Consider the following 20,878-nt stretch of genomic DNA (forward strand, 5'->3'; position numbering starts at 1 on the left):
TCAATCTATTTACCATCATTGGCTGCATGTGCAGGTCCCTAGTGTTATGTGAGCCGCATCCACAGAATATATATACTACCTGTATTGCTCTGAGGATGTCACATGAGCCGCAGCCATATGCTGATAAGTGGCCCGTGGGCCGCAGGTAGAGAACCACTGGTTTACACTATAGCAGTTTAACTGCAGCACTGCAGCGGTAGCACAAGTAGCATAGACATCTGCCTAGATCAGCAATTAACTTCCTCAACCTGAATATGTTCACATGCAGTGGTTCCCAAACGACCTATTGTTATGAGTGGTTTATGTAATATTCCTTTTACTACACAACAGTAGGTTACAAAACAAAAAAATTCAAAATCGATCAAACGTACCACATGTCAGACCATGCACAGCATTTAATCTACACGTTTCATTGTGCCAATGAAGTCTGTAAACACATCAATGTACTCAATCAAGAATACTTAATTCCAGGATAAAGTTTACAACTAGAAGACATGGTCATTGAGCAGCAACTTATTTTACAAAATACAATTATATTGGCTGTAGTTATTGCCTATATTTTGAATTTGTTATGAAACCTATATGACTATCTGATAAAGCTATTATTCAAATGCTATATTACAGATACTATAAATAAGTTTGAGATGTTTCTACTCATGTCATTGCCAGTAGTTTTTAAGACGGAAGTTTCCCAACGCTTTGTCTCAGCCTAAATGCTAGAATTCAGTTCAGTTATTATATTTGTGCATTTAAAAGAGGACACTAAGCAAGGACAATGTGATGTCTTTACACACAATTAAAAAAAGGTTGGGTTCAAACTAGGCATATACACCTCTACCCTGATATAACGCGGCCCAATATAACACGAATTCGGTAAAGCAGCGCTCTGGGGAGCGGGGCTGCGCGCTCCAGCAGATCAAAGCAAGTTCAATATAACGCAGTTTCACCTATAACACGGTAAGATTTGTTTTGGCTCCCGAGGACAGCCTTATATCGGGGTAGAGGTGTAGTTAATCCTCAGTACGCACAAGTCTGTTAAGCCAAGTTTGGAGAGGTATAATATTTACAATTTTTGCACTCTACAAAAATTTGTATGCAGTCACATGCTTAGTAGAAAATACTGTTTTTCTTATACATAGGCTAAATACTATAGATGCCCTAAGTTATCATGTAGTATGAAGGGGCACATGATGTGTCCAACACTTCATATACTTTATCTCTTCCTCCACCACAACTACTTCTTTAGAGAGAACAGAAATTAGACAGGCCTTTATTAATGCAATATTAAGGTTGCAAAATTAAAGCACAGAAGTCAGGAAATTAAGAGTTATCTTAAAAAAGTTATTAGCTTGGTCACACTGAAGTATTATGCTATTCAATTCCCATTTCCTGGAAATGAACAGGTTTTACAGAATCTATGGCCAGCAGAAGTGTTTGCACTCATTTCTTTACATTATCATTATTTTTTTAAAAACAAACATGTTTCCCAGTCTGAAATCAGACAGTGCAACATTAAGAACATAGAAGTGAAACTGATTTCTCCACTTCTGCTTTTTTCCTTTTGCGTGTGTCTCAGTCGGGCAACAGAACAATGACCAATAAAGGATTTTTTAAAAATCCTCACCTCTAAGTATACAGTGTTATCAGAAACAAGAAGGATTTCCCCCCCCCCCATGGAATGCGATGGAAGGTATCAGTTTCACAGTAAGCCAAGTACAAATTCTGATGTATGGATTTCAAGATTTTTGTGCTAATTTTTTTATATTTAATGTAAAACTAATTGTTTCTGCAAATGGGGCAAGACTCTGTCCTCCAGTAAGACCAACACCACTGAAGTCGCAGCTCAGGGAGTGGGGGTTGGGTGCTAAGGTGGCTTTGAGCCATTTTTGCATCATCCTGATCCCAAATTGCTCTGCAGCTCCTATCATTATGTAGATGGCCACAGGGGTTTAGATTACAGCAATCTAATCTGGCTACCGGGCTGCTATGCTGTATGTTGTGTCCCCTTGCCCTTGATACACTTCCTATCCCAGGGCTTGCAAAGGGGTCCTCAGAAGACAGCCTTCCAGCTGTCTTCCTCTGTTTTTAAGCCAATGGACTCCATCCACAGCTCAATCACTGGTTTTTAAGCACCCTTTTAACACCACTCCAGCCCTTTAATCAGGTGTAAAGGCACTAGAGGGGGATACGGCTATTACCCAAGATATTTAATGACAATCAGTACTAAAGCCCATGTCAGCATGAGTGATCAAGTATATACATTTGCCATAAATAAGCAATAATTGCATCCCTTTGAAAGAAAGGGGAGGCAGTTAACTTACGTCTGAGATTGGTAAATATTAAGATAACAATAACTAGCATACATGGCATGTAGTGCCATCTCCAAGCTTGCCCTTTGTCAGCCAAAAACAGATCACTGTACAGTTCTATGATGAATTATTTATGGTTATAGTGTTGTTAGCCATTGCTGAGCCAGTGCTATACAATATCAAGACAACGGCATTAAGATAGTTCCCCCACGCCCCACGTGAAAACTCTGTTTTAGCTATAAAGTGGGTGAGGTAACACTTTTATTGGACCAACTTCTGTTGGTGAGCAATACAAGCTTTCGAGCTACACAGAATTCTTCTTCAGACTAAACAGCAGATTTTGTTAGGAAGAAGCGTTTAAGAGATGGCAAAGCAATGAAATCAGTCTGCACCATAATATCAAGTGTTCAATTCAAATAGCTAGCATTATATTCCCACATCAGCCTGATCACCAGTTATGTGGCAAAATAGTGTCAATACTTCCCCATAGCTCACAGGTGTAGGAAGACAAACGACTGTTCACAAAGCACTCCAGTATCCTAGGGATGAGCCTATTACAGATTCAAAAACCTACCACTAAGATGTGACTATACATACTATGCAATTTAGATCGGCTGGTCAACAAGTTTTAAAATAATTTAGCAATGTCCTGTTACAAGCAAATAATTCCATAAAACCCATGTTTTATGTTGCTCATGTCAGTAAGTCTGTTCTCAGAGTTAGCCTGTACTAAGAATTGCTAATTTTGGGGGGGGGGGGGGGTAAGTGATAATGTGGCGGCTCTAACAGACCAGCCAGGCACAGGCAATTTCTTCCCCTCCCCAGAGATTAAATGCTAGCAAGTAGAACATGACATCACATCTCACCTCCTGATTCTATTCTTTTCTTAAGTCCCTGCTGAATTACCTGGAAGGACACATCACAAGAAAAAAGAGTTTCAAAGACCCCCCCTACAATCCCTGTGTTACATCTATGCACATGACAGTTATATAGAAAAAACGCATTATTCAGAGCCTCTGTCTTTTACAACTTTCATTGAGTTAATGGAACATTTTGGATTAGGAAGCCCCAACCCGAAAAACATGGAAACCAACTATGCACAACCCTATCAAAGGCACAAAATAAGAATCAAATTCGAAGAGGTTAAAATCAGAAGGGACCATTATGATAATCTATTCTAACCTAGATTACAAAAATAAATATTTTTCTTCACTGATTTGCAAATAGCAAGCTTAAATACTACTTGGAATATAGGTGGTAAATGTGACAAAATGTAGTTTAAGATGTTGCATCCCTTTAAAAAAGAAGTGCACTTAACATGCACCATGCCTACTTCTGCACAGCAAAATATAAAATGAAATCGGCAATTAGTGTCAAATCACTGTAGAATTAAAATGTGTAGGCAGAATGGGGGAAGAGAAGCACTTAGACTTTCCATCTCAGAAATAAATGTCTGCAGTATACATTGGCCTTTAGAATGCATACTGAATAAGAAGCACACTAAATTTGTTTGGTTATACAGGAAGAGGGACAAAAACCCCGCCTAGTTCATCCTACAAATTTTATTACTCCACCCAACTAGCTTTTGAGCCTTAATATTGGAACAGATTGGCTAATGAAAGGCCCACTGGTTTGGCTGGTTGCCACAATGGAAACTGAGGGTACTTCTACACTGAAACTGTAGGAATAATTTCCATTTTGGGTAGACACATATGCATAACGTTGATCCAGCTAGTATGCTATAAAAAGCAGGGTAGCCATGTGGCAGCACCAATCTACCTGCTCAAGTACTTACCTAGAGACTCCAACAGGATTGTTTTCAGGCAGCTAGCTTGCACTGTACAGCTACACTGTTATTTTTAGCTCACTAGTTTGATCAAAGCTAGCGTGCATACATGTACCTGAGCTGGAAATTACACCTCCAACTGCAAAAACAACAAGGAGTCTGGTGGCACCTTAAAGACTAACAGATTTATTTGGGCATAAGCTTTCGTGAGTAAAAACCTCACTTCTTCGGATGCATAGAGTGAAAGATCTGAAGCTACCCCATGTGTTCAGGGCTGAACATGTTGAGGAACTGCCACCAAACCACCAGGGCTTTGAAGGAAAGTGCTGCTTACCCCTTTTTCCTATACTGCCTTGTATCTACATGAAAATATTACAAAAATGTAGTTTATGTTCCTGCTCCAGTGCACTAAAACTTAACTCATGGTGGGCCACTCAAGACAGGAGAACGCAGCTGATGTGGAAAAAATGGATGAGAACAGGGGGAAGAGGTCCAAAAATGGGGATAAATCACTTCATTTTAGATATCATGCCAGTATTCTTGTTTCACATGAATGAGCAGGTCTAAATTGATTGATATAGTGCTTAAAAATGATGGCAACCATGGAAAATCTTGTGTATAATAAGGCTTTCAACATTACCAACACAGGTGAAGTCAAAATGGCATTAGCAAAGTGCCAAACTTTTGAGAAGTTTCCCTACAGTACATATGGCCTTACTTCATACCACAGCAACTCTCATTTAGAGTAGACCCATATATTATAAATATGGTGTCCAGCATGTTTTATTTTGTCTCAAATGCATAAATAACAGAGAAGTTTGGCTACACTAAAGACTGTGTGTCAATTAAAGGTACACTGTAACCAATACATTCCCTGAAGGGGTTGGGAGATTATACAATCATTTACTAAACTACCTTAAGAAAACGATCAATTCACAGTTAAATCTCCTAATTTGCTTTTCAACTAGATGTTTGTTGACAGAAGCCTCTCAAAGCCATTTTTAGTTATACCATATAGCAGTGACACTAGAGTAACAACTACTCCAACAGAAGTTTAAAGCAACAACAACAACAAAAATCTGCAGCTATCTTTATCTCCCACTATCTGTGGTCAGCTTGCAAATTAAGGAGGGGTGAAAGTCTGACAGTAGGGAAACAAGGATGACATTAATAAGTGCTAAAAATGTTGCACTATGGTATCATAAAGTTGTCAAGGAGACTCCTCACCTGCTTTTTAAAAAAGCTTCTCGGAATTGCCAAAAACTGGAAACTTTAGTCTTAATTTGTTGTTCTACCAAGAATAATAAAAAACAACACTTCATCCTTTTGTTCCCACTATTAAAAGTTCTATACATTCTGGATCTGAAAGAACCTGTTTACATATTAACATCTAACCAAATAAGATATGACTTCTGACTAGTAAGACATTTCTTCAGAGTACAAGTATCCAGATTGATTAAACGAAGCTAAATTTACTAGTTTGCCAAACAACATAACCTATACTGAAATTAAGGAGTTTGCCAGAATGTTACCAAAACAGAAATTTGATGATTACCCCATAAATTGTCATGTTCATTCTTTCTGTTATTTTTTTTTTGCCTGTAGGAAGCATACCAATTCTATCAAGGCTAATAATTCAATGAAAGGGCAGGTGACAACTTTTGTACAAGGAAACAGTGAAGCTATTATATACCTTACATTACAGTAAAAGTTAAAAGCATAAAATCCAGTTCTCAGCAATCCATTTATTGTTAGCTATTTCAATAAATAATGGGGCATTCCTCATACTTATTTCAATATCAAGATGTTTACTACACTCTAAAGTCACCAGTTTGTGTTTAGAAAGAGAACACTGTTACTACACTGCTCTGAATTCCCTCACTGCATTATTTTGGAAAGATTTTTACCTGATCAAATTAGAGCTCATAATTACTAAGGCTTTCTGGAACTATTGAGGTATAAAACAAAAATTATCAAAACAAAAAATTAATCTGTCAAAGAGATTATTCTTGCTTTTCTGAATTTAGTTCAGTGAATGTAATATACTGCTATGGTTTTTGGTCTGTTGCAGAAACGAAAACTATTCAGGCAAACCCACATTATCTCTGGATTGCCACTGCCTTTCCTTATTTGGCTAACATTTTCAGATTCCAATCAGATTGCTATAAAACTTTAACATGCACAAAGCATCCATTTTGAGGAAACTTCACGGCCACTTTCCTTTCCATTCCATTCCCCCCCACCCTAAATGAAAGTTAGATCTCAGTTCAAAAACCATGAACAAAGCAATCCCTTCTTACAACCTCCCACCGCAGGAAAAATATACTGTAAAAACACTGCTAACCTAAGAGCAGGGCTTTCACACTGCGGCAGAAACCATCAATAAAGAAAGACGCCTGTCTCCTATTGACACACGTTTCTATATTAAGAACAAAACACAAGTTCCCCATAGAAACCAGAGAAAAATAAAAGATTCGCCTTCACAAAAAGCGGATTTAATCTCCTAAAGTGCAGAGAAATTGGAGGGGTCGGGGCAGCAGGAAATCGGTCACGATATTAACAGCAAACATGGGAGTGACCCCGTTTCTCATCCCATCATCCCTACCTGCCAACACCACCCCCTTTCCGGGATCTGCCTTCACCTCTCCCCTCCCTCCTACTCCGGGGCGCCATCTCGCCTTCCTAGACCCACAGCGGGCAGGGCCCCGGCGGACCCCGCTTTCTCAGTGACACCCTCAATGCCAGCCACAGCCAGGGGGTCCCACCGACACCGTCCCCGGGGGAAGGAAGGCAGAGAGGACCCCGGAACACCCCAGCCAGGGGAGGAAAGGGCTTAGCCTCCACCCCAGCCAGTGGAGTAGAGCCGATCCCAGAGATTAGGGAAAACGAGGAAGAGCAGCCTCCGCAGGGCCGATCCATCTACCCGGGGCGACACTCCCGGGAGAGACCCCGCTCCGGAGAGCTGGATCCAAACTTGGCAGCACCCAGCCGGGACCCGATCACCGAGCCCGACAGAGCCCCTCCCGCCCCCATCCCCAGCCGGGCCCGACAGAGCCCCTCCCGCCCCCGCGCGGCCAGGCCCAGCCCCGGTTCCCCCCGCTCAAGCCGAGCCAGGCCCCGCACGGACCTGGTGCAGTGCGGTGAGCCCGTCCACATTGGCGTAGTTGATGTCGGCGCCCCGCTCCAGCAGCCGCAGCACCTCGTCCGTGTCCCCGCTGGAGCAGGCGGCCAGGAAGACGGCGCCGTCATCGAACTTCACCTTGGTCTTTTTGCGCTTGACCACGGGCGGCTCCAGGTCGGTCTCGGAGCCGAGCCAGCGCTTCAGCTGCTCGTTCCGCTTCTGTTTGGCGTCCGCCATCTTCATGCCCTGCTCCTGCCTGGCCCTAGCGCTCTGAACCGAGGATAGCCTCTATCCACCACTATCCCATAGAACACCGCGGCCGGGCCGGCCGCCGCCGCGCCGCACTCGCTCACCCGCCTAGTGGGAAAGAGCTGGAGAGAGGGCGCGGAGGCCGGCCGCTTTAACATAATCTCGCGAGATTCCTGAGGGGAGGGAGACATCAGAGGGCGGGGCTGCGAAAGACTGGAGCGTGAGATCAGACCTGAGCAGAGAGAGTGGGCGGGGATATGGGCGAGGCTTTGAGCGGGCCGGGAGGGGCTGGAGGAGGCTGGGCAGGGATGGAGCAGCGGCGGCAGCCGGAGGGTGGGGAGGATCGGAGGGGCACAGGGACCCTGACGGGGGAGCGCGCCTAAGCGGCAGGCTGCTGGGCGGGGGGGGGCAGCAGAGCAGGGGACCGTTGAGCCGCGCGCGCGGGGTGAGGTGAGCAGTTCAGCGGGAAGGTCACGCCGGAGCAGGGCGAGGGGGGGCAACCAGCCCGCAGACTAGAACGGGGCGCGCGCGCCAGCGAGCAGGGCCCCGCCCTTCCTCAGTCGATAACCGCCGTCTGCTCGCTGCGCCTGGCCCGGCGGCCGGGGACTCGCCTCCCGCTTCCCCCGTCCTAGGCGCTGCCTGGCCGCACGCGCGGAAACACGGGGAGTCGTGACAATGAGGAGTAGCGCCTGTCACCGGTCCGTCCCTGAGGCCGCATTTCAGCAAGTGTCTGCCCGGTCAGGGCCGTCGTGGGCTCCTGCAGAGCCCCAGGGGAGGCTTCGTTCACGTTATGCAAAATTCGCCTCAATTTCCCTCTTTGAACGAAGTGGGGATAATACACCTTTCCTATTGGGGGGGGGATAATTAATCACTCTCGGTAAAGCACGCTGGCGTGCAAAGCAATACATTTGTCTTATTTATATCAACCTCGCTTTGGTTTCTACCTACGTTGAAGGAAGATACGGGTTTAAATTTACTGGAGAAGAGCTTGAATTGTATTAATAAGAATCAAAATGTAGTCTGAGACATTCACAAAACCTCTAACACTTCAAATCCTGCTAGGTTACCCTTTCCTCATTAGAAGGGTTCCTTTTATTTACTGCAGCCATTCCAACAGGCTTCCTTTTTCTTTTCTGCGGATTGATGTGTGCCAGCAGTATTTGACAAGAGGCAGTTACATTAAGGTTACCCACCTGTAAGGATTAGTTTCTCAGTTTATTTTGGGCTAAATTTCCATATGCAGACACCTTTGTTGTATCCACCAAATTTGCTGACACAGCCACTGTGCCTACAGAACCTTTATGCAAAATTTGCAGGCACAGTGGGTGGTTGTGAACATATTCAACAGACATCATTTAGGCAACTGCATTAAGACAACTTTTCAAATGTCAGCAGTGGAGCATGAACACAATTTGCAGATATAACGAACATCCCCATTGACAATATGCATAAATGTCCATCGACACATATTAGGCACCTGCAATTAAAATTGTGACCCTATGTGGATAATTTATATAGTACCTTTAATCCCCAAAGCACTTTAGAATCAGTCTTCATAGTGGTTTTTACTAACATGAGTAACCCTATTTTCTCTGTCACCAGCCTGCTGGGTTTGGACCTGAATGCTGGATCTGTGTGCTTCTAAACTCTCTTGCATTTGGGCAGGCTTCAGCCAGTCTCTAGCCTTGGCCTCTTGGGCACTGATTCTGTGGAATAGGATCCCATGGTCCAGCTGCCCTAGGTACCAAGACCAATGCAGAATCCCCCAAATATCCCCAATAGCTTAAGAACATTCTCCCCGGGCACCATCTTAAAAGATACGGTGGTTTATAGTTTGAAGCAAGTAACAAAGTAACAAGTTTAGGAATTCCTAAACCACTTTACTCATAGACAAATCACAAGATACACAAAGTTCTAGGCAAAATAAACACCTGTTTGCAATTCCCTGGCTCAGAGTCCTCACCACTCCTGAGCATTCTTCTTTGGGTTTTGATCAGTGCTTTTGGGGGGCCCCCGGTCTCTCTCCTGGAACCCACTCCTCTAGCTCAGTTCTGTCTTCCTGATCAGGGAGTCTCCTTTGGCTCCTGCAGCAAGCTCCCATTAGCTGATTCAGGTCTGGTGCTCAAAAGTTCCTCAACTCAGAGTATGTCCCTTTGTGTTTCCTGAATCACTCAGAGTCTGTGTTTTTAAAAGCTATTCTAACACCTTGTTTCTTTGCTTCTGCTGTGGGTTTTCCATTGTGCCAACACCACACCCTGCATCCATTTCATTGTTCTAGGTTGCTTCCAACCTGAATGGAAGACCTGAATGGAAGGTTAATGTTTCCTTGTTGTTCCTGTTTACCTGTATAGACTTGGTTGGGAGCTACATGACATAAACCATGTGAGCAAATAGCTGATTCGCTATACACTGAGGCATTCAATGATTCAGCAGTTTCATAAAACCATATGTTTTACACAGACATTTTGCAAACTGTCACACGTTCTATAGTAAGTGTTTGGAAGAGTGGACTCAGTCCTGCAAGGTGCTGACTGCTCTGGCTCAATCCAGCAAAGCACTAAACCACATGCTTCATTTAAGCATGCAAGTAGTCCTATCAATAAGTCAGTCCCATCATCTCTGAGACTACTCACATATTAAGTGCTTTTCAAGATCAGGCCAGAGTGCTTAATAACTTGTAGATTCAAGCCCTAAATGCCCTGACCACTGAAATGCACTCTACTCTATGAGCTGTTAACAGGTATGTTCTCACTGCAAAGTTAGCCCAGGGTCTTAGGCAGGCATTAGGCCTCCAGCCCCTTCTAATTCACACATGCACACACCCTGCAGAATTTAGTGCAACTTTCAACGTGAGCTAGCTGACACAGCTGTGGGTGTAGGTTAGGGCCCACGTTCTGCTTTCACTTGGGCCAATAACTTTACAGTGAGGATGCATGCTAAATCACTCCAGTGCTGATAATCCTTAAATAACAAGGACCGGCAAGTTTTCCCACAGTTCATGTGGGAAAATGGTACTCAGCTTACTGTAGAACAAAGAATCAAGGAACATGCTCCCAGAAGTCTTAGCAAAATACCCTGGGGACTGGAGCAGCAGTAAGTATATGAACTTGAATGTGGTTTTGCAGTGTGGCTGTCCACACTCAGGCAAGGCAAACCTGGGTGCTCAGACCTGGCAGCCAAGCTAACTTTGCAGCAAAGACATTCTTTAAGGCTATTCTACACTATGACCTAAGAGTGTGGTACCCCTGCTCATCTACCCATGCACTAGCTTTCATCAAGCTAACATGAATATAAATAATAGTGTAGCCACAGTACTACAGGTAGCAGAGGTATGGCTGTGCTGTGCCAAGTATAAACCCACCTGAAATCAGTGAGTATACACTCAACACTCCTGCAACTACGGCTTCATTGCTATTTATACTTGTGCTAGCTTAATGAGAGCTAGCACAAGTATGTATACATGAGCAGGGGATCACACCCCTAGGTCATGGTTTAGATGTAGCCTCACAGTGTACAGCAAAACTACACAACATTTTAGAACAAGAGTTTAGTAAGAATGCTAAACTATGGTATTTTGTCTCTTCAAAGTGCTTCACAAATAATATCAATATCTAAATTTGAATTTGGCCAGGATACCAGGGGTAACATACAAAAAGATGCCATGGTCTATGTCATAGGCACTGATGCTGTGGGTGTTCCAGCAAGCACTCACAGACAAAAATTAGCAGGTGTTTAGCACCCACCAACAGCCAAGCTCCCCTCTTCCCTCCCCATGCAGTGCCTCCCGCCCACCAGCAGCCCTGATGATCAATTCCTCCCCCCTCATCACCTCCTGCCCACCGCGGATCAGCTGTTCGGTGACGTACAGGAAGCACTGGGAGGGAAGGGGAGGAGCGGGGATGGGACATGCTCAGGGGAGGAAGAGGGAGAGCAAGGGTGGGAAGGGGCAGAGACAAGGCCTTGGGGAAACAGGTGGAGTGGGCTGGGGGCAGATGACAGCAATCTGCCACACAAGCACAGCTGGTGAAATTCAACCTTGTGCAGAGGGTCAACACAAGTCCTCTGCACTACTTAAGTCCTACCTTGAGGGTTCTGTTCACCCTTTGAAAAAGAATTTTATCTTGACAACAGGTCCTATCTCTACTTAGCTTGTGTAAACCAACAAGATCACAGAATAAGATGGGGTAACTGAATAACTGCAGGGCATAAATATATATATATGTAAATCCCCAAGGTTATCAAACATGAGCAGTGATTATAAGTGCCTCAATTTTTAAGTGCCCAATTTAGCACCCACAAGCAGCCAAGCTTCCCTCCTTTCCCCCCCCCACTCTCCCCAGCACCTCCCGCCCACCAGCAGCCCTGCTGATCAGCTCCCCCGCTCCCTCCCATCACATCCCTGGAACCTGGTTAAAGGAACTTGGGTTTTGGAGGGTAGAGGAGGAGAATTTTCTGAAAACCAGGATACCTTGAGGTGCCTCAAGTTGAGCATCCAAAATCATTAGTTATTCTTGAAAATCTTTGTGTGTGTCTATATGCACAATACTATTAGAGAGAGACCAAAGACAGTTTACGTAGTTGATATTCAGGCTTGGTCTACACTATGACTTTAATTCGGATTTAGCAGCGTTAAATCGAATTAACCCTGCACCCGTCCACACAACGAAGCCATTTATTTCGAAATAAAGGGCTCTTTAAATCGATTTCTGTACTCCACCCCGACGAGCAGAGTAGCGCAAAAATCGATATTGTCATTTCGAATTAGGGTTAGTGTGGCCGCAATTCGATGGTATTGGCCTCCGGGAACTGTCCCACAGTGCACCATTGTGACCGCTCTGGACAGCAATCTGAACTCGGATGCACTGGCCAGGTAGACAGGAAAAGCCCCGTGAATATTTGAATTTCATTTCCTGTTTGCCCAGCGTGGAGAGCACAGGTGATCACAGATAGCTCAGCTCATCAGCACAGGTAACCATGCAGGCCGATAATCGAAAAAGAGCACCAGCATGGACCGTATGGGAGGTATTGGATCTGATCGCTATATGGGGAGAGGATTCAGTGCTAGCAGAACTTCGTTTGAAAAGACGAAATGCCAAAACTTTTGAAAAAATCTCCAAGGGCATGATGGAGAGAGGCCACAGTAGGGACTCAGATCAGTGCCGCGTGAAAGTCAAGGAGCTCAGACAAGCCTATCAAAAAACAAAGGAGGCAAATGGTCGCTCCGGGTCAGAGCCGCGGACATGCCGCTTCTACGCCGACCTGCATGCAGTTCTAGGGGCGGCCGCCACCACTACCCCACCTCTGACCGTGGATTCCGAGGCGGGGATAATCTCATCAGTTACACCTGAGGATTCTGTGGACGGGGAAGAGGAGGAGGAGGAGGACGAGCTTGCAGAGAGCACCCAGCACTCCGTTCTCCCCAACAGCCAGGATCTTTTTCTCAGCCTGACTGAAGTACCCTCCCAACCCTCCCAAGCCAATATCCAAGACCATGACCCCATGGAAGGGACCTCAGGTGAGTTTACCTTTTAAAATATAAAACTTGCTTTTAAAACAAGCGTTTTTTAATGATTACTTTGCCCTGAGGACTTGGGATGCATTCGCGGCCAGTACAGCTACTGGAAAAGTCTGTTAACATGTCTGGGGATGGAGCGGAAATCCTCCAGGGACATCTCCATGAAGCTCTCCTGGAGGTACTCCAAAAGCTTTGCCACAAGGTTTCTGGGCAGTGCAGCCTTATTCCGTCCTCCATGGTAGGACACTTGACCACGCCATGCTTGCAGCAAGTAATCTGGTATCATTGCATTACAAAGCCTGGCAGCATATGGTCCCGGTGTTTGCTGGCATTCAAGCAACATTCGTTCTTTATCTCACTGTGTAATCCTGAGGAGAGTGATATCGCTCATGGTAACCTTGTTGAAATATGGGAATTTAATTAAGGGGACAGAGGTGGCTGTTCCTACTGGGCTGTATGCCTGTGGCTGAAAAGAAATCCTTCCCTGCAGTTAGCCAAGCGCGGGGAAGTGTGTGTGGGGGGAATTGGCCCTGAGCTTTTCGCGTTTGGCTAGCAGGGATCTTCCCTGTTACCAGCCACGCGGTGTGGGGAGGGGTACAGCGATCATCCCAGATAATTCATGGCGGGGGAGGTTAGTTTGGTTTCTGCAGGGATCTTCCCTGATACCAGCCACGCGGTGGGGGGAGGGATAAAGCGATCATCCCAGAGAATTGGATGGGGGGAGGTTAGTTTGTTTTCTGCTGCTGAAGGTTAGCAGGAAAACCGCAGCAGTCAACAGGCTTTGCTTGGTATGTGGGAAAGGAGGGCGCAGAAGCCGAAAGACAATGGCTTACCATGGCCGCATGCAAGCTGAATTCTGTTGCCCGGACCTGCGTCTGTGATCTCTAACACCAAAGCCACAGGCACTCAATATTAAGATGGAAAATGCGACCTTGTACTGAAATCACATGTGCTATGTAATGTGAATAGTGTTGTTCACCATGAAAGAGTATAAACATTGTTCTGTAAAATGTATCATTTTAAAAACTTCTCTCCTTTTTTTCAACCCTCCCTCCAGCAGCTGCAAATTTTTCAAGCCTCCCTCCTCCGTCCCGAAGCCTATCTCAGATAAGGCGGCAGAGAAAGAGGACGCGAGACGAGATGTTCACGGAAATAATGGAATGCACCCGCAATGAAAGAGCTCATTTGAATGAGTGGAAGGACACGGTATCTAAATTTAGGAAAGATGCCAGTGAACGTGAGGTCATCAGGGACACTCGAGATGAGAGGTGGCAGGCTGCAACGCTGGGGCTGCTGCGTGATCAAACGGACATGCTACGGCGTCTGGTTGAGCTTCAGGAACGGGAGCAGGATAACAGACTGCTGCTGCAGCCGCTGTATAACCTCCCTCCCCCCTCACCATGTTCCATATCCTCCTCACCCAGACGTGTAAGAACACGGGGGGAGGCTCCGTGCACCCTCCCACTCCACCCCAGTGGACAGCCCAACCAAAAGGCTGTCATTATATTGAATTTTTTCAGTGGCCTTTTACTTCCCTCCTATCCTCCTCCCAAACCTCACCCAGATTACCTTGTCGGTTCTCTCCCTATGTTTATAATCAATTAATAAAGAATACATGATTTTTAAACAAAAGTGACTTTATTTCCTTTGAAAGCAAGCTGGGGGAAGGGGGAAGGTGGGTTCCTTACAGAGAATGAGTCAATAAAGGGGGCGGGTTTTCATGAAGGAGAAACAAACAGAAATTTCACACTGCAGCCTGGCCAGTCGTGAAACTGGTTTTCAAAGCTTCTCTGATGCACAGCGCTTCCTGGTGTGCTCTTCTAATCGCCCTGGTGTCTGGCTGCGCGTAATCAGCAGCCAGGTGATTTGCCTCAGCCTCCCACCCCGCCATAAAGGTCTCCCCCATACTTTCACAGAGATTGTGGAGCACACAGCAAGCAGAAATAACAATGGGGATATTGGTTTGGTTGAGGTCTGAGCGAGTCAGTAACGATCGCCAGCAACCTTTTAAACGGCCAAATGCACATTCTACCACCATTCTGCACTTGCTCAGCCTGTAGTTGAACAGCTCCTGACTCCTGTCCAGGCTGCCTGTGTATGGCTTCATGAGCCATGGCATTAAGGGGTAGGCTGGGTACCCAAGAATAACTATTGGCATTTCAACATCCCCAATGGTTATTTTCTGGTCCGGGAAGTAAGTCCCTTGCTGCAGCCGTTTAAACAGATTAGTGTTCCTGAAGACGCAAGCGTCATGAACCCTTCCCGGCCAGCCCACGTTGATGTTGGTGAAACGTCCCTTGTGATCCACAAGTGCTTGCAGCACCATTGAAAAGTACCCCTTGCGGTTTATGTACTGGGTACCCTGGTGCTCTGGTGCCAAGATAGGGATATGGGTTTCATCTATCGCCCCACCACAGTTAGGGAATCCCATTGCAGCAAAGCCATCCACTATGACCTGCACATTTCCCAGAGTCACTACCTTTTGTAGCAGCACCTCAGTGATTGCTTTGGCTACTTGCATCACAGCAGCCCCCACAGTAGATTTGCCCACTCCAAATTGATTCCCGACTGACCGGTAGCTGTCTGGCGTTGCAAGCTTCCACAGAGCTATCGCCACTCGCTTCTCAACTGTGAGGGCTGCTCTCATCTTGGTATTCGGGCGCTTCAGGGCAGGGGAAAGCAAGTCACAAAATTCTAAGAAAGTGCCCTTATGCATGCGAAAGTTTCGCAGCCACTGGGAATCGTCCCACACCTGCAACACTATGCAGTCCCACCAGTCTGTGCTTGTTTCCCGGGCCCAGAATCGGCGTTCCACGGCTATAACCTGCCCCTTTAACAGCATGATCTCCAAAGCACCGGGTCCTGCAGTTTGATAGAATTCCATGTCCATATCCTCATCACTCTCGCTGCCGTAGCCTACTCCTCACCGCCTGGTTTTGCAGGTTCTGGTTCAGCATAAACTGCACAATAACGCGCGAGGTGTTTACAATGTTCATGACTGCTGTCTTGAGCTGAGCAGGCTCCATGCTTGCCGTGGTATGGCGTTTGCACTATTCACCCAGGAAAAAGGCGCGAAACGGTTGTCTGCCGTTGCTTCCCTGGAGAGGGGGGAGGATATACCCAGAACCACCCGCAACAATGTTTTTGGCCCCATCAGGCATTGGGATCTCAACCCAGAATTCCAATGGGTGGAGGAGACTGCGGGAACTATGGGATAGCTACCCACAGTGCAGTGCTCCAGAAATCGACGCTAGCCCCAGTACATGGACGCATACCACCGAATTAATGTGCTTAGTGTGGCCGCATACATTCGACTTTATACAATCTGTTTCCAAAATTCGAATTATATAAATTCGGATTAATCCCATAGTGTAGACATACCCATAGATTGGATTAAGCATATAATTGTGTGTGATCACAGCAATACTACAAAGAGACCAGAAAATATAAAGTAGGTGACATCAGTAGCAGGAATATGAGATAATAGGGAATTAAGAGTTAATAAAAAAAAAATTGTTAGTGACAGTTAAACTTGTACTAAGACACATCTCACCAACCCAGAATCTTACAAATGTGAAATAAGGGGAAAGTGTCCAGTATTCATTGCCACCTTCACATCTCCCACACACTATCAATAACACACACACAATCTTCAATTGATATTGAAAAGCAATACATACCCCAATTTGCACTCTCATGCAAAGTCTTAACAGTGACCTCATAATCTGTTATATTAACAGATTGGCGCATGTGTTTGGTTTTGTTAAAAACTTTTTTTTGCAATTCTAGGGCTTTGTTAGAAGCCAATTAAATGCAGATGCCATGGCCAGGTCTTGGGCCACCAAACAACAAGAAAGGAGTTGAGAGTCAGCTGGGTCAGGCTACTAGGAGATCAAAAGCAGAAGACAAACTTGAGATCAGAACCACAAGTCAGTAACTGGAGGCAGACTGTGTCAGGATACCAGGAGGTCAGAGACTAAGTGGAGATCAGAGCCACAGAAACCAGGAGTCAAACCACAGGAGCAGCTTGCAAAAGGCACACAGTCTGGAGCAAGACAGATCCCAGTTGTTCAGACAGCTTCCTGGTCTTGTTGCTGGCTAAAGTATGCCTAATGAGCCAATTAGCTGCTCTGGGATTCCACCAATAGGACCTTGGGGTGGAGCCTCAGCCTGGACTTCATGGGTCTTGGGTAAGCAGTTGTCAGCAGGCTGCTAAGTAGAGGGTTGGAGCATGGCAGCTCCTGCAGACCTGGGTTCAAAGCCTGTGGGTTATGACAACAGGCTTCCATATTACAGATGAGGCTTTTGCACCAGCCAGAATATTCCACTTGTATGCTTTTTCGGCTGCAGAAACACTTCTTTCCCCAAGCTTCTCAGGGAAGGGATTGTCTTTGTTTACATTTTGAACAGCACTTGGCATATTGTTGGTGCTTAACAGTATAATCAGTAGCTGCCTCAGTGGGTAACTGGAAGCTTCGGTATAGTGCTCCTCTCTATGGTTCTGGTAATCTTTCTTCTCCCTGTGTCTTTTCTACCTCTTGGGTAATGGGCTCATTAGCCTGTTGGACTCTCCTCAGCCCATCCCAATCCACCCATTAGGCACAGCAGTTTCTAATAGGGCTACTTCAGAGCAACTACTTGTAGTTGCAGTGACCAGAGTGCTGCATCACTACATGTTTCCCAGTCTCTAATCCCCCAGAAAATTATATGCTCAAGTGGATATCAGTAATGTGATGCATCCATCATGTGCTGTTTTTTTGTTGTTTGTTTTACAATCGTATTGCCCTATTTTTTTAAAATGTCCCCCTCTCACATTGTTTTCGGAGAGGGGGCAAGCCATAAACCACAATGAAAATTAATAAACTTCCCATACTGGGGAAAGAGGGAAATGGTATACACAAAGTGCTGTCTAAGGTATAAGGCAAATAAACTGAAAAAAACTGAGAACTTTTTTCCTATATCTTTAAGTTGTTAAGTACTCTTAGGGGCTTCCTGGTAATAACATGGGTACAATATTTTCAGACAGAACTGTGATATCTGCGTTGACTTTGTCCCTTAGAAACACAGGATCCACAATAACCCACATTGCTTGAAGTGGGGGTTACTTTTTAATGCTATGTAATGCTGAGTCATTAAAATCAACTCATACAATAATAACAGAGGTACATATTTATAAATTATCCAGCTCTGAATCAAAGAAGCAACAGCATAGTCTCTCAATTTAATATGTGAGCTCTACACAGATTGCCATTTTGATATTCTTGGATGGGAATGCAAACTAATATTTAGAATTGACTCACATACAGGCTCTCTGGCATGTCTTTATTCATGCCCATCTGTTAAAATGGCATTTAGTCTACTCACAGTTCCAGCTAATAATAGCTGTTCTGATGAACAAAATGTGACATCACGTTTGATTTGCAGTGTTCTTGAAGCTGCGTTGGTCCCAGGAAATGTGAGGCTCTATGCTTCATTATAAAATGGACATTATGTGCCCATTTTTGTTTTCTTTGAATCCAGTGAACATTTTGCAATGACTTCAATAAGAGCAGAACAAAACCATATATCACTGACAAAGTGCCAATATTTTTATTCGATTTCGCTGCAATCCTGTAAATTCTGCATGTGGAGAAGGATAGGTGTAGGAATCTTGTTAGCCAATGTCTTATAGTGTTCAGATTGCTTGATTGCTATCTCTTTTTGGGTGGAGTGTTCTTAGGCACTCTTATGGATTATCTTTGCCATTTGATGTCTTCCAAATCTGCAGGGAGTTTAAGGATTTACAGTTGCTTTTATCCTTTTCTGGTCAGAATTTCTTCAGTGTGCTTTTGTGTTCCTTTTTTACTCCTGTATCTTGAGTCAACGAATGCACTATTGAACTAGTAAAACAACATTTAGATGCTGGGGGCAGGGAGAGGGTAAGGGGAAAGTGAAAATGTTCCCTGGTAATGTGTGCAAGATGTTCTCTGTGTGCTGCATTCATATTGCAGCTGAGACAAACACTTCCCTGGCTGCAGGAGATCACCTTGCACAAAAGAAAATGAAAGCCAGCTTCTGTTCCAGTTATTCCTTTCACAATATGAATGTAAGAATAGTAAAGGGTCACTGATAGGCTCAACATTTAAATATCTTCTACCCTTCCCCTACTACTAAGCATATTTATTTGTTTAAATATATTTCTTGGTACATAAAAAGTCATCTTTCTTTCAAATCAAAGTTAAAATCTAACTAAGTTAAAATCTCAGTGAGGCACTGACCTGAGCAACTGGTTTGGTTTGGATTCAGGGCATCCATTAGCCTGCCATGCCATCAACTCTGCCGGCAAGCTCTGGTTTCATGAGTCATCTGAACATATAACATAACCACAAACTTATAATACGTGCACACCTTACCCATGTACCAACCTAGATAACAACAACAAAATAAAAAAAATGAATAATAATGTTTCTCTTTGGCCTGAGCTGTCAGCTGCACATGAGACCCCTTTTAATCTGCCTCTAGTACATACCCTCTGGTGACCAGTTTTACTAATTTCATCCCTCTCTAGGTACCATGTAGTCCTACCACTCCTACAATGAGTGTCAGGGCCACAGCCCCCCTGTTTAGCAACTGTGATAACATGACAGGCCCAATAGTTTTTGGCACCTGTAAGTCCTTTTCTTCCAGGAGCCTGTGACCAGTGGCTGATTAAAGTGACTCAAAAACAGCTTCTGCAAAACAGTTATTATTTATTCACCCAAAGGCACATAAGCAGAGAAAAAGGATAAAACAATGAAAATCCTATATTCTTGGGTCTTACCTAACTTGCATGGGTCTTTCCTTGCAAGTTTTAGATAAGTTTCATTCAGCCCAGATATCCCTACTGCTGGCCTGGGAGAGACAGACAGCACCTGTCAGACTTAACCTCCAGCCACTGCTGTCCGCTCACCCTCTTCCTCCAGTGCAGGGACCTTTAACAGTTTAGTGTCCCTTTGATATTAGGCCTGGGCCTGGGCAAAATAGACCTGTAATCTAGCTGGATCCAGTATTTCCGAATTAATAGCTCCCCTGCTTGTCCTTTATGGTCCCTATTCTCATTGGAGTTACCTTATCTCTGATACATTTTCATTTCCTGTTTGTTTTCCCCCAGCAGCCTCCTGCAGGTAGGCAGAGTAATATCAAGCAGGTAAACTGAGGTGCAAACAATATTTATACAAAATAATACAGATAACTCCCTCATTCTCTGCAGGTGTCATCAAAACAAATGCACATACTAACACATATTCAGTGCAGGGAGTACAGTAGCAGCATGAAGAAACCCATGAGCCCACAAAAATCCTAATACTAGTGAGCCCACAAAAATCTATGAGCCCACAAAAACCCTAATACTAGTGCTACAGTGTGCTTAATTAAAATATATTATTTAAAATTATATTCGTGTTCTTTTAATTATTTAATTGGGATTGTGACTTATTGAGTAGAGCAGATGACTAGAGAGTAGGAGGCCTAGGTACTATTTCTGGCTCTTCCGGTGAATCTCTTTGTAACCTTGGACAAATCATTTTAAAACTCTTAAATCTGCACTGCTGAGCTCAACTCAGATACCAACATCACGACCTGAGTTTGGATCTTTGATCTTAGTGTTTAATATCTTTTAATTTCCACTCACCGATTTAAAGTTGGAATTTTAAAAGACTGTGGAGTTAGAACATATATAAATATCAATTTTACTTTTCATTTTAGACAGTAGCAGAAAGGAAACAATTCCACCAAATTCTGCTTCCTCTTAATCATGTTGAGTAGTAGTACCTTACTCCTTGAGTAATCTTATTGATTTCAGAGGTACTATAGGTGGAGGAAAGTACTACTCATCATAAATGTAGCAGAATCTGACTCCTGATTTGCGCCTATGGTGGCTT

The 20,878-nt window shown here is 44.5% G+C and overlaps 2 protein-coding genes across 16 annotated transcripts in view; one reads left to right on the plus strand and one right to left on the minus strand.

Annotated features, from left to right (window-relative positions):
• Positions 1-7,659, minus strand: part of PPP1R12A (protein phosphatase 1 regulatory subunit 12A) — a 207,838-nt gene extending 200,179 nt beyond the window's left edge. For 5 of the 14 annotated variants that reach the window (XR_010591076.1, XR_010591083.1, XR_010591084.1 and 2 more), the window contains exon 1: positions 7,223-7,635. Coding sequence is in view for 9 of the 14 variants with exons in the window: in XM_065559544.1 (XP_065415616.1) it covers positions 7,223-7,459 (237 nt within the window). In the remaining 5 variants the exon portion in view is untranslated. Of the gene's footprint in view, positions 1-7,222 lie in introns of all 14 variants that reach the window. The other 9 variants (XR_010591071.1, XR_010591073.1, XM_005308497.5 and 6 more) reach the window with 4 other exon arrangements.
• Positions 7,660-7,821: 162 nt separating this feature from the next.
• LOC135973990 (uncharacterized) lies at positions 7,822-14,612 on the plus strand. 2 transcript variants are annotated; one of them, XM_065559690.1, is made up of 2 exons: positions 7,822-12,980; positions 14,038-14,612. In XM_065559690.1, the coding sequence occupies exons 1-2, from the start codon at positions 12,440-12,442 to the stop codon at positions 14,583-14,585; spliced, it is 1,089 nt and encodes a 362-aa protein (XP_065415762.1). In that variant the 5' UTR covers positions 7,822-12,439; the 3' UTR covers positions 14,586-14,612. The 2 variants fall into 2 exon arrangements, with proteins under 2 accessions (XP_065415762.1, XP_065415763.1); XM_065559691.1 differs by having other exon boundaries at positions 14,041-14,612.
• The last annotated feature ends 6,266 nt before the right edge of the window (positions 14,613-20,878 follow it).

Source organism: Chrysemys picta, chromosome 1 (genome assembly GCF_011386835.1).
Source record: "Chrysemys picta bellii isolate R12L10 chromosome 1, ASM1138683v2, whole genome shotgun sequence".
NCBI lineage: Eukaryota > Metazoa > Chordata > Testudines > Emydidae > Chrysemys > Chrysemys picta.